The sequence below is a fragment of the Penicillium cosmopolitanum genome (genome assembly GCF_028827165.1).
Source record: "Penicillium cosmopolitanum strain IBT 29677 chromosome Unknown utg000009l:1.0-9042332.0:1.0-9050551.0, whole genome shotgun sequence".
Lineage (NCBI taxonomy): Eukaryota > Fungi > Ascomycota > Eurotiomycetes > Eurotiales > Aspergillaceae > Penicillium > Penicillium cosmopolitanum.
In genome coordinates this window covers 3,913,879-3,926,553 of record NW_026622679.1, presented here as the reverse complement: position 1 = coordinate 3,926,553, position 12,675 = coordinate 3,913,879, and the positions used below count along the sequence as shown (strand labels likewise).

The window sequence follows — 12,675 nt, the reverse complement described above, 5'->3', positions numbered from 1 at the left end:
TTGATGGTCACTTTGGCGGGGAATGGAAGTTGGTGGCAGGTGAAGGCGTGACTGCAGTGACCGAAGTAGCTGCTGCGGCGGCGGCGGCGGCAGCGGCAGCGGAGGAAGAGGCAGCAGAGGCAGCAGAGGCAGCTTCAATGGACAAGATCTCGGGGACGTCACTGCCTTTACCAGTGCCACTACCACTGTCAACGCGTTGTCGCTTTGGAGTGCGAGCACCCTCAGCATGCGGGTCTTCTTCCATGGATGTATTCGGGAGCTGTTCGTGGTGGTGGTATCGCGGTGATGCGCTCAAGGGAGTGCCAGGCGGGGTGACGGAGAGCTCTGGCGGGGGCTCAGCCATACCATTTTCCGGGGCTGAGCGGATGGGGAGGAAAGAAAGGGAATCTGGAGGAGTTGGAATGAGAGGAGAGGCAGGGAATCTGGATGGGGTTACAAGTTGGAAGTTGAAGTTGAAGTTCCTGGGGACAAGAAGCGGTCGACAGCTCCAGCTTTTTTTGACGCGACCCGGTGACGTTGCGGAGAAGTGGAATTACTAGTACTCTGTACACTGGCACTGCTCTCCAGGGAATAGTTTACATGATATATGATAGCAGTTGAGACAAACAGGCTTTCATTGTATGATAATATTTCTATTTATTTTATTATTACTAGTACAGGTATTATTTACCAGTATTCTTTACTATCTGTAGTATCCCATCACTACAAACTGCCAAGAACGGCAATCAACCTAGCAAACTTGATTATTCACAGTACTACTAGTAGCACTGGTACTTTTCTTTCATTTAAACCTCACTATTGCTCCAGATTCCTATAGCATGTCCATTGTGTCTAGATTGTCATTCGGTTCACTGCATCTGAAATGCCCACCACCAGCCCAGCCCATCAGTAGTACTAGTAGTACTTGCTGTCCTAATCCTCAGAGCTATAGTACTGGAACACCAGCACTCCTTAAACCTGAAGTTCACTCCGTCATCGTCGTCTCAATCTTCCGAATAATCCTAGCCGGGTTACCCGCAGCCACATGGAAAGCCGGCACATCCTATACATCACCATTAGCACTGGCGCTGGCATCAGAACTATATATCACGGCATCCACTGGCATAACACCTCCCACACCCACCTTTGTAACAACACTCCCCGCTCCAATCGTAGCTCCCTTCCCAATACTCACCCCAGGAAGAACAATCACATTCCCCCCAATCCAACAATCTTCCCCAATGGAAATCGGTTTCCCCATCTCCGGTCCCTCAGTCCCATTCCGCAGCGCCGGATCAAGAGGGTGTGTTCCGGAAAATAAATTCACATTAGGCCCGAATAAAGTCCGCGCCCCTACTGTGATGGGACAGGTGTCGATGAAGACGCAGTTGAAGTTGACAAAGACTCCAGCCCCGAGCTTCACGTTGAAGCCGTAGTCCACTTTGATTGGGGCTTCGATCCAGGGCTCATGCTTGAACTGGTCGTCGTCGGCAGCTGGATCGGGGAGTTTGGGTGGGAGGGGTGTTTTGTCGTCAGTTATACTGGAAGAGTTAGCGAAAGCCCAAGTAGTAGAGTACTGAATATATATCTTGGACATGATGGGAAACTTCAAGTTAGAAACTACTACCAGTACCATTGACTAGTAGTGGCAGCAGCAACTTCAACAATAACAAACTCACTCTCGCCACATCTCAACCAGTCGCCGACGAGGTACCTCATCCGAGGTATTATTGAATCGATTGCAGGCATACTTGCACCGAGCTCTGGCAGCTACCATATCCGGGGTAAAAGCGCAAAACAGCTCGCCATGCAGCATCTTTTCTCGTTCCGTGGGTTCCGCCATAGTAAACGAACTAGACTCGAATATGCAGGGATCAAATTCAAACAAAGAAAAGTGTTCTAGACCGGAGTTTGGGCTACATGGCCGATGTCCTTCAAGTGGGGGGAGTTGCTCAAGTGGAGCCTCGGGGGAAAAGGGAAGCCGGGAGGTAACTACTCCGAGACGAGTCAAGCTTGGTACTCTTTGTTCTTCCAACAATCACCTCGACAATGCCTCCCACTGGCACGACATTTAACGGTCTCTCCCAATAATTCCCGACTTTCTCTTCTCTCCCGTTCTGTCCACCAGCATACCCTCCTACCATCTCTACACAGCAACAGCAACAACTCGAATTCCTCCCAAAATGTCCGCCCAAACCACCAGTGCACAGACAGAAGCACCAGCACCATCCAGCTACACCACATGGCAGCCACGAAGACCACGAACATCCAGCACAGCCAGCGCAAGCTACAGCGATAATTCCGAATCCGGCTTCTTCCCAAACCACTCCCCCAACAACACCTCCACCGCTACCACCACCCCCCTCGACCCATCCTCAATCTACCCAAACGGCCGAAAGTCCCTCTCAGGAATCTCCCTCCGCGCATTCGCTCTCGGCACAAGCTTAGGCCTATCAACCAGCCTAACAATCTATCTCGCCTTCGCACCAGGAACAAGCACCTCACCAACCTGGCGCCTCCCATTCTTCATAACAACCCTATCCCTCTTCCACTTCCTAGAATTCTTCATAACAGCCCACTACAACACCACAACAGCAACAGTCTCCTCATTCCTCCTAACCTCCAACGGCTGGGCCTACAACGCCGCCCACGGCTCCGCACTCCTAGAATGCGCACTGAGTTTATGGCTCTGGCCTAATTCGCCGACGCGCTCTTCCCCCGCTGGCCCGGTCTGCGTCGTGCTAGGCTTCATCCTCGTTATATTAGGACAAATTATCCGATCACTCGCAATGGCACATGCGGCCGCGAATTTCAATCACCATGTTCAATCTAGACATAAAGATGGTCATGTACTCGTTACCAGTGGTGTCTATGCGGTGTTGAGACATCCGAGTTATTTTGGGTTCTTTTGGTGGGGGTTGGGGACGCAGCTGGTTCTTGGGAATGTGGTTTGTTTTGTGCTTTATGGGGTTGTCTTGTGGAGGTTTTTTGCTTCTAGGATTCGGAGTGAGTTGGCCCTTCCCCCTCACTACAATGTGGTGGGTTATGGTTTTCTTTGTTCGGTTTGCTAATTCTTTTTTTTTTTTCTAGCGGAGGAGTCGTTTCTTATTAACTTCTTTGCTGATGATTATGTTCAGTATAAGAAGAATACTCGGGTCGGGATTCCTGGCATTGCCTGAGAGATCGAATATTTTCTCTGATGAAGCCAAAACCCGTTGTGCATAATACGGAGTACACTTTGTCAATGAATGGATTGTATCTATTAGCATAACTAATAGCTAGCTAAATACTAATTGGTCGTGAAGTACCTAACTAATTGACTGAATCGAGTACTATTCTGGACCGTAGGTCGTAGCCTCAGGCCCTGGTATATGTAACTATGGTATATGACAACAACGCTTGTACAATGCAGCAGACTCCTCGTCCTCGTAATAACTGAAATCACAGCTTACTCTCCGGCGCAACAACACCAATAGCCCCGCTCATAAACGGCCCATCCGCATCCCCATCCGCACCCGCATCCACATCCCCCAAATTCTCCGCCCCATATAAAACCAACTCCCTCCCACCCTGCGTACTCCACCAAGCAACACAACAATGAGCCCGATCAACATCCATCTCACCACCACTAATAGCCTCCCAGAACCGATCAATGCACGCAACACGCATACCCCGGTCCGGAACAGCATTAATAAGCTCACCGGTCAACGGAAGCCATTCTTTCAAGTCATCGACGCGAAGGAAAGAGAGGGAGTCAATGAGAGCGAGCGTGAGCACGGCTTGCACGGACAGAGGTGGCGTATTGCCCAGATCTGGCGCTGTGCTATTTGAATTTTGGGCAGTGGGGATAATGGCCGTTGTGGATGCGTGCATTGCTCGGTCTCGGACTACTTCGAATAATATTGTTGGGAGGAGTGGTTGGGTATTTGCTAGCGGTGAGGGGGGTGCAGTGACTTGGATGACTGTTTTGAAGGCGAGGCGGAATTGGCGGGCTGATAAGTTATCAGGGAAGACCTAAATGAATAGGGTTAGACTGAGTCTTGCAGGAAGAATAGTGGTTTGGAGGGGGGGGGGTCGACAATCGACTTTGATAAACTCACGGCGAATAGGTTCTCAATATAGAATGGTAGGTGTTTCCCAGCTAGTTCTGCATTATGGGGAATAGCAAATACAACAAGCACAACGCTGTGGGCTGCTTCGAAGATTTCAAGCAGAAGTGGGTTCGCACCAGCTGCCAAGTAAGGGAAAGCAGCAGATAATAGTAGTTCCTCGTTCACGGCAGTCGGCAAGACAATTGGGAAATGCTCGGCCGCATTCATGAAGAAGAGATCCAAGCACCGCTCCACCGGATGACTCGGGATTTGGCCAATATCGCTGGGCTTGATGCTGCGCAGGAAGTTCTCAGCCAAGTCAGGGTACTGTGAGAGAATATCAACGGCAGCCAGGAACACGAAAGCCTGCTGTGACGATCCATTTTGCCCCGTTCGAGAGGAGACAAAGTACAGGTTGCGGAGAATATGAAGGGACTGCATGCAAAGATATGGCGCACCTGTAGCAGAGTTAGTTAGTCAAGATGCTGTGCTAAGCTGTTTGTTCACGGGGCCCGGCACACTTACGACTGCCAGCAGCGAGAGCAGGGTCATTGATAGTTCTCCCAATAACAGCCCGAAGAACAATAACAACCGAGTATAAGCAGTTTCTAAGAACCTTCCACAAAGCCGGGATAGTAGTCTGCAAAGATTCCGCATCCAAAAACTCAGCCTCCTCCGCAACATCCACTTCAGATAACTTATTCTGACGCCACTGCACCATAAGCGTACGAACAAAGTCCGCCATATAGTCCACCGTCTGCGCCACGAGGTCCGGATTGCGCGCATTATCCACCGCATGAGAAATAAGTCTCGACAACGGACCCAAAGCCGCAATAAGCGGCCTCGAAGCTATTGTAGAGAAATATCCAAAGGTCGGAGAAGTCGATGACCAGCGGAACTTCTTCCCAGGTACCTCGACAACGTCCTTATCAATAGCACCGAGGAAATATCCACCCTCCAACCCCTCCGGTGAAAGGAAAGTAGATCGCACCATAACGGGAAGCAAGCGGTCATAGTCAATCTTACTCCTCTCGACATCGGAGAGTAGTTCAAAGGTATAATTGAGGACCATGGTAATGCAATACCCATCGATCCCATTCTCAGTCTGCATTTCTTCCAGCGCTAATTGTGCGGCCGTCGCAAGTGCCGATTCAAGCTTCGTTCGAATATGCCATGGTAGACCCTGTCGATTCTGTCCCTCGAATCCAAGCAATATGCCGCCGAGTAGGAGCATGTGTCTCCAGCGCGGTGACTTGTCGTCCGCACCCTCGGCTACGGCCTTCACCCATGCCTCGCGCTCTATCTTGCGGTTCCGACCGTATGTTGGGCGCGGTTCATCGGTGTTATCATTGTGTAGTACAGCGATGGCGGCTGTGTTGAAAATGCTGAGAATCTTGCGACATGCTTGAAGATCGACGGGGCCGTCCCAGAGCGCGGGGGTGCAGAGAAGCTGCGAGGAGAGGAGGCTTAGATTGAGCGGGTTGCCGAGAACTGAGAGGAAACTCGTTGCGGTAGGAAGGAGTCTGAATCAGGGTGAATTGATGTATTCGTTAGTCGGGGTTCAGACAAATGGGATTCGGCTTTCGCCCACGGCCAATGTATCGATCGCATCACATCACATTGCCATATGCGCACCAGCCACTTACCCAGAGGCATCCTCTAAAGTGGACGCAGACTGTAAAGACCGCAAAAGCGCGGCCAGAGAGCGTTCTGTCGCCATGAATTGATCGGTGCGATCGGGTGGATAGGGGAGGATGAAAGCGGAGGTTGTCGAGATGCCATGGGATCCTCCCATTCCCGGGGAGAACCCCAGACCGCATGACGCCTGCCGAGGTCCGCCGAGAGACCAAACCAAACACTGCAAACAAGCAGCTGCATCTGCAGCTCGATCGACCATCACCAACAACCTCCCCTTCCATCTACACTTCCCACCTCCACCTTCAACCATGCTCTAATCTAATTCTCTCGATCCACGCTGCACACCAGCCACGCAGTACCCCCCATTCCAATGTCAAACAACCGAGTCCCAATAAACTACCAAGTCCCCCCCTTCCCATCACTCTACGACCCGCTTCCCACGCACCACAAAGAGGCGCACTACCTCTACTACACGACCGATATCTGGCGCTTCACATTATACTGGACGCTAGTCTTTTACGGCGTAACACATCTCACCGTCGCCGGCTGTGCGGTTCTAACGCACTTTCGGAACTGGAGTGTTATCTGGTTGGTGCCGTTGCTGTATAGCGTTGTTGCTGGGTTGGAGGGATTAATCGCGGGTAGTATTGTTGGTCTTGTGTGAGTTTTTCCCCTTGCCTATGGATGGAACCTATTAAATATATCTTTTGTATTTTTATAAGGAGATAGAGCTGGAACTGGAGCTAACGGATGTAGACTCGGTGCTGTCTATGAAGCAGGCAATTTCCGAATGTCGACATGGCTCCCCATGATCTGGGGCGGTGTTAATGTCATGGTTTTGATCGTGACTAGTTTCCCTATGCAAGGTGGTCTTTGATTACTTGGCGACACTACATTACATGTACACTATACTGCACTGCACTGCAATATGCCGGTGCTTTACTTCTTACGACTTATGAATTATGATTACGCCACATTTAATTTCTACCGTGACAGCAATTAAGCCCGGACTCTATCAATAAACAACACGACGACTACAAAGTACCAGTGGACCGGTGGACCTTAAAATCTTGAAGTGATATTTCATCCATGGGATATGATGCACCGAATAGTAACTTGAACTTAAACCTTATCGATATCTCAGAGAGCGCCGCCCTGTGCCACGGGTAAAAAATCATCCTATATATACGTACCTTCCGAACGCCTAGCTTCGCAATCCTAATCCAAACCCATTCTGACACGCACTAATGCAAGCATGCAATCACTCCTGTCCTGTCCTCTCTTTCCTGTTTTCTTTGCCTACCTCCGGACCTTTACTTCTGCCTTCTCTGCCTACCTACGCCCGCCATCCGGAGCGCCTCCCTGCAACCCAGGCAGACCGCCAAATCCACCTGCCATATTCTGGAGATTGAAATTCGGAGGAATTTGGACGCCTTGGGCCATGAGCTGTTGCCTGATTTGTGCCATATCAACATTCATCGGCGGCGGTGGGGGAGGAGCACCACCCGACATGCCCGGGAGCATGGGGAATCCCGGAGGAACGCCTTGGCTAGGAGGACCGGGAGGACCAGGGGGAGGACCACCTGGCGGGCCTTGGGATCCCATAATCGCAGCCAGACGACCAGGGTCCATTCCACCGATTGTTCCTGGGAGGCCAGGCGGAGGAGGAGGTTGGGCAGCTCCGATTCCGGGAAGGAAGCCAGCACCACCTTCGTCTGCGGGAGCACTGTTGATACCAGGGAGAGAGGGAGCACCAGCTCGGCGCTGGTCAACGAGGCTATCAGCCTCGTCTTGAATCTGCTGCTCCTCTTCCTCGCGCATCTGTCGACGGCCGTAACCACGGTTCCAGTTGCTCTGCCCCTGCCCCTGCCCCTGCTGGTCCTCGGCGGCTTCTTCGCCGGTATGGAATCGATCTCTCATGTAACTAGTCTCACCCGGTCTGGCACGCGACCAGAATCGCGTAAAGTTGTCCTTAGATCCAGACGCAAGAATGTGACCGAGCGGATGCCAATCCAGGGACCAAATCGTAGCATTGTGAGCATATTGCACCTTGTGGGCGGGGAATATGACCTGCGGCGGCGTATTCGCCGGGTCAGGACTATCGTATGGCGCCACAGTAGGTACTTGTCCAGTAGGCAGATGCGGCTCATCAAGTAGATAGTGGTAAAGCGAACCATCTTCCGCACCGGTGGAGATCAAGTTGGGGTGAATCGGGTGCCAGGTCAATGACGAGACGGGCTTTTCGTGACCGCGCAAGATGCAAATATCCCGCATCATGCGCAAATCGAAGACGCGCGCGGTCTGGTCTCGCGAGGAGGTGGCGAGTAGATTTCCATTTACGCGGGAGAATCGCGTCGATGTCACTGTGTTCTTGTGGCTGTGGAGAGTAGTGAGACAGCGCGCTGTGCGCGGGTCCCAGAATTTCACCTGGTGATCCTTGGATCCGGAGACCAGTAGTCCCTTAGTTGGGTGCCAGTCGCATGATTTTACGTCCCAATTGTGGCCGGTTAGGACGGTGTCGCAGGTGCGAGAGGTGAAGTCGAAGATTTTGAGGGTGGTGTCGTCGGAGGCGGAGAGGAATTTGGTGTCGCTGGGGGCCCAGCAGAGGTCGCGGACGGCGTCGTGATGCGCGTCGTCGATTGTTTCGACGTTGTTGAAGTTGGGTCGCCAGTACTTGATGTCGCCTTTTTGTCCACCGGATATCAACCATTCTTGGCTATGTGACCAGCCGAGAGATGTGACACCTGCTTGAACTTGATCGTAGTGAGCCTGATCAAAGGGATTCGGTTAGCCGGGATGGAGTTCTTCGCGCAGGATCTGGGTGTTACTCACGTCCATGACGGTTTCGAAGTTGAAGGCAGTTCCGTTCCAGAGCATAAATTCACCAGTATGCCCACCCGTGAGCAATCGTCGTCCTTCGGGGGTCCATCTTACTACGACAATCGGTTTCTTTGACTTTCCGATTGACTGGTGGAGGTGTCGGACTGGGATTGTGTCGGCTGGTGAGTGAGTTCGCGCGACTGGGGGTAGCATCTAGTTTACGCGTAGAGTTAGTCTTTGCTCGCTTTCATTCTCTCTGTGTATTTCTCTATATGTGCCTCTAGGCAGGGTAAAGTGTTTCACGACTGTACTCACATCCACAGTGAAGCTGGGGCTTGGCCGCTCAACTTCCAGGCGATGCTCGCCTTGATATCGGGGTCTGCGTGTTCGCATCCACTGTACCATAGACGACCCATAGTCGGTCACCAATCCTGCAGGTTCAGATTGTCAGCGTGGGGAAGGGGGGGCTTCAGCAGCGTCAAGCGCAACGACAGGGTCACAACGTAACGTACTAGGGCGCCGAGGACCATCATTTTGGTTGTTTCTGTTAAAACGGCCAGCCACTTGGCCGTCATTGCCATCGTCGACATAGGACATTTCAGCGGAAGTGAAGATCAGAGACAAAGGCAAAGGCGGAAACAAGTAAGAGATCACATCAACAACATGGCCATGAGGGTGGAGTGTGAAGTATTGTGCAAATCTAATTGGCAAACGCGGTTGGGAAGAAAGTGAGAGCTTCCGGCGGCCGGACCTCTGGACCTCCGTGCGGTGAAGGCGGTGATTGGCCCGATTGCTCTACCCTCCAGTAGTACCAGTACCCTTGCTATGATTATGATGTCTTAACTTTCTCCCCCCCCCCCCGCCAACTTTTGCTTTAACCAGTACTTTGGCCCTATTTTAGTTGGGATTTATTGCAGGGGAGGGGGATAAGAGGTACCTTTGTACTTCAAGTTTGATTTCTTCCTATCTCCTCTCTTCCTCTCTGTCTCTCTTCACCTTCTCCCCTCTCTCCTCTCTCCTCCCCCCCCACACCTCTGGCGTACCCGGTCGCCATCCTCTATCTCCGCATCAGCCCACTCCCATTTACCTCGGGAGAGCTGTACACTGTTCACCATTTGAATATTCCTCATTGGATAATTCACAATGGCCCAGACAGAGTCTCTTACCACCGCCAGAGAGCAATCCACCCAGACCGTTGAAACGCATGCAGATGCACCTGCAGCTGCACCAACGGGGAGCTCAAACAAAGATACAGATAAACCCCCGGCACCTCCAGGAAAGAAACCACGCAGCTTGTATCGTCATGTCGCGGCATACCATTCCGAGATGCGGCACTCAAGCTTGAGTCGTGAGTCAGATGAAACAATTAGTTTCTTGGGCTTTCGAAATTTGATGGTGTTGGTGTTGGGTAAGCTCCGATTCTATAGTGCCTGTCACATGCTATTTTCCGAGCTCAAGCTAATTTTTTGACTCTTTGACACCCAGTGGCCATGAACCTCCGTTTGATCATTGAAAATTTCATGAAGGTTCGTTGGAATCCAAAAATAGCTCTGGCAAATGCGACTGCGAATGCGAATTGCATTGGAAGGTTCCCTACCCCTCTCGCTCCTGTCCTAACACCTACCCTAGTATGGCGTGCTCATCTGCATCAAATGCCACGACTACCGAAAACAAGATCTAGTCCTTGGGTCAATTCTCTTCGCCCTCGTCCCTTGCCATCTGTTCGTCGCCTATCTGGTCGAGCTATCCGCGGCAGCATCTGCCAAGCAGACAGTTGGTCACCAGAAGAGGACAGCAGAAGAGAAAGAACATGACCAGCAACGGTTTCGCTCGACCTGGCGCTATACGGCCTTCATCCACACCATCAACGCCACTCTGTGTCTTGCCGTGACTAGCTTTGTAGTTTATTTCTACATCCACCATCCCGGCATTGGAACGCTGTGCCAGTTGCACGCCATCATCGTCTGGCTGAAGAATTGCTCCTACGCATTCACCAACCGAGACCTCCGGCTGGCGTTCCTGAATCCCTCCGCGAACCCGAACCTTCCGGCCATCTATGCCACATGCCCATACCCTAGAAACATCACTCTTAATAACCTGGCCTACTTCTGGATGGCTCCGACGCTAGTCTACCAACCTGTCTACCCGCGTACACCATCCATCCGCTGGCCCTTTGTGTTCAAGCGCCTGGGTGAATTTGTCGTTCTGTCAGTCTTTATTTGGCTTCTTTCAGCGCAGTATGCAGCGCCCGTCCTACGCAACTCGATCGAGAAGATCGCCATGTTGGATATTGCTTCGATTCTGGAGCGCGTCATGAAGCTATCTACCATCTCGTTAATTATCTGGCTCGCGGGATTTTTCGCTCTCTTCCAAGCCCTGCTGAACGCACTGGCTGAAGTGATGCGCTTCGGCGATCGTGAGTTCTACACGGATTGGTGGAACAGCTCCAGCTTGGGTGTTTATTGGAGGTCCTGGAATCGACCTGTTTACCTGTTCATGAAACGACACGTTTTCTCTCCGCTCGTGGGCCGTGGCTGGAGTCCACTAGCCGCCAGTGGCATGGTGTTTACCCTCTCGGCCATTCTTCACGAAATGCTGGTTGGAATCCCGACTCACAACTTTATCGGCGTTGCTTTCTTCGGCATGATGTTCCAACTGCCGTTGATTATGCTGACGGTGCCCTTCGAAAAGAAGCGTGATCCCCTGGGAAAGACGACTGGCAATTGCATTTTCTGGGTCAGCTTTTGTCTGGTCGGTCAGCCATTGGGCGCCTTGCTCTACTTCTTCGCGTGGCAGGCCAAGTACGGGAGTGTGAGTCGAGTGAACCCTTGATGGTGTGTGTGCGCTTGCTCTACCCCCTTAAACTTGAACCCGCATTTTGAAATGATATCAGGCAACCCAATCCACGGCTGTCAATCTAGCATGGATGTAATTTTGAAATAGCTACAGCGACTTGAGAGCTTGTTGTCACATAAACAATTCACGCACTGCGAGATAAGCCAATTGCTGCATGCACCATCCAATGACTAGTAGAACAGGCAACAGTGATGATGTGTCCAGACAGTCCAGTATCTCATCGAAAGCAAAAGAACTTCAAGTTGAACCGTGTCCTCTCCCCGCCTCGGAATCGGGGTGATGGTTGCGCCGGCGCAGCGATCTTCCGCGTTTCAAGCTCCGCACTGCCAGCTCCGCCGAACTCCGCCCAAAGCTATAAATGGCCCCATCCCCACTCAAACCGCATACCTCCACACAGTTAACTATACTAGTACTACCAGTCCTACACATACACAATGGTCGCAATCACTGTCCCTGATAACTACGGGTAAGTATTCAATTCATTTAATCCTTACTTCATATCTAACCACCACCCTCCCAGCGCCGTCATCGCCGTCGCCCTCGGCGCAATCCCCGTCCTTGGCTTCATCCACGGCAACATCACCGGTTCCCTGCGCAAGGGCGCCAAGGTCCCCTACCCGCACAGCTACGCCTCTATCGAACAGTGCAAGGAGAATGTATGTTGATTTCCTTCTCACGCATATCTCTGCGACCTGCCAATCCAATCAATCACCTGGGCAATCACTAACCGCTCCCTCACCCACAGGCCAAAGCCGAGCAATTCAACTGCGCCCAACGCGCCCACGCCAATTACCTCGAAAACATGTCGCAGACAATTATTTTCACCCTCGTCGCTGGCCTGAAGTACCCCCAGCTCGCCGCTGGTCTCGGTGCCGCCTGGGTGGCTTTCCGTACAATCTTCCTGTACGGCTATGTTTACTCGGGCAAGGCGCAGGGTAAGGGTCGTCTGTATGGTAGCGCGTTCTGGTTGGCGCAGGGTGCGCTGTGGGGATTGACTGTGTTTGGCGTGGCCAAGGAACTGATTTCCTGGTAAATTAGTGCGAGGGATTTAGATTTCTCGAGATGTGTTATGTATAATAATCAATATTCAATCCATGCAAGTTTATCGCCAATGGACAGCTCTTCCCTGGCACGTGAATCCGTGATGCACCGCCACACCCCGCATATGCTTAGTGCCAAGAATTGTGGCTGACAACCGTTGTGGCGTTCCGAAAAAAGTTCCCTTCGCCGTTTGCTATCTACATCTACTTCCACATTTACATTGGACATCCCAATAGCCAATTGCTGCTGC

The 12,675-nt window shown here is 51.8% G+C and overlaps 8 protein-coding genes across 8 annotated transcripts; 4 read left to right on the top strand and 4 right to left on the bottom strand.

Moving 5' to 3' along the window:
- Window positions 1-7: 7 nt before the first annotated feature.
- On the bottom strand, window positions 8-343 carry N7509_009576 (uncharacterized protein; the record flags this gene model as incomplete). The annotated part of the gene is made up of 1 exon (XM_056634213.1): window positions 8-343. One exon carries the CDS (start codon window positions 341-343, stop codon window positions 8-10), a length of 336 nt encoding a protein of 111 aa, XP_056484833.1.
- Window positions 344-964: 621 nt separating this feature from the next.
- On the bottom strand, window positions 965-1,822 carry N7509_009575 (sugar O-acetyltransferase; the record flags this gene model as incomplete). The annotated part of the gene is made up of 3 exons (XM_056634212.1): window positions 965-1,042; window positions 1,124-1,520; window positions 1,659-1,822. 3 exons carry the CDS (start codon window positions 1,820-1,822, stop codon window positions 965-967), a joined length of 639 nt encoding a protein of 212 aa, XP_056484832.1.
- A 340-nt stretch (window positions 1,823-2,162) lies between these two features.
- N7509_009574 (protein-S-isoprenylcysteine carboxyl O-methyltransferase) lies at window positions 2,163-3,158 on the top strand (the record flags this gene model as incomplete). Its single annotated transcript, XM_056634211.1, has 2 exons — window positions 2,163-2,985; window positions 3,070-3,158. The coding sequence occupies 2 exons, from the start codon at window positions 2,163-2,165 to the stop codon at window positions 3,156-3,158; spliced, it is 912 nt and encodes a 303-aa protein (XP_056484831.1).
- Window positions 3,159-3,420: 262 nt separating this feature from the next.
- pex8 (putative peroxisomal membrane protein Pex17) lies at window positions 3,421-5,790 on the bottom strand (the record flags this gene model as incomplete). Its single annotated transcript, XM_056634210.1, has 4 exons — window positions 3,421-3,993; window positions 4,080-4,528; window positions 4,596-5,593; window positions 5,717-5,790. 4 exons carry the CDS (start codon window positions 5,788-5,790, stop codon window positions 3,421-3,423), a joined length of 2,094 nt encoding a protein of 697 aa, XP_056484830.1.
- A 288-nt stretch (window positions 5,791-6,078) lies between these two features.
- N7509_009572 (uncharacterized protein) lies at window positions 6,079-6,585 on the top strand (the record flags this gene model as incomplete). The annotated part of the gene is made up of 2 exons (XM_056634209.1): window positions 6,079-6,368; window positions 6,465-6,585. The coding sequence occupies 2 exons, from the start codon at window positions 6,079-6,081 to the stop codon at window positions 6,583-6,585; spliced, it is 411 nt and encodes a 136-aa protein (XP_056484829.1).
- A 455-nt stretch (window positions 6,586-7,040) lies between these two features.
- N7509_009571 (WD40 repeat domain-containing protein) lies at window positions 7,041-9,125 on the bottom strand (the record flags this gene model as incomplete). Its single annotated transcript, XM_056634208.1, has 4 exons — window positions 7,041-8,477; window positions 8,541-8,741; window positions 8,844-8,959; window positions 9,041-9,125. The coding sequence occupies 4 exons, from the start codon at window positions 9,123-9,125 to the stop codon at window positions 7,041-7,043; spliced, it is 1,839 nt and encodes a 612-aa protein (XP_056484828.1).
- Window positions 9,126-9,671: 546 nt separating this feature from the next.
- On the top strand, window positions 9,672-11,360 carry N7509_009570 (putative diacylglycerol O-acyltransferase (DgaT); the record flags this gene model as incomplete). The annotated part of the gene is made up of 3 exons (XM_056634207.1): window positions 9,672-9,936; window positions 10,014-10,054; window positions 10,158-11,360. 3 exons carry the CDS (start codon window positions 9,672-9,674, stop codon window positions 11,358-11,360), a joined length of 1,509 nt encoding a protein of 502 aa, XP_056484827.1.
- Window positions 11,361-11,818: 458 nt separating this feature from the next.
- On the top strand, window positions 11,819-12,417 carry N7509_009569 (MAPEG family protein; the record flags this gene model as incomplete). The annotated part of the gene is made up of 3 exons (XM_056634206.1): window positions 11,819-11,850; window positions 11,905-12,040; window positions 12,130-12,417. The coding sequence occupies 3 exons, from the start codon at window positions 11,819-11,821 to the stop codon at window positions 12,415-12,417; spliced, it is 456 nt and encodes a 151-aa protein (XP_056484826.1).
- Window positions 12,418-12,675: the final 258 nt, after the last annotated feature.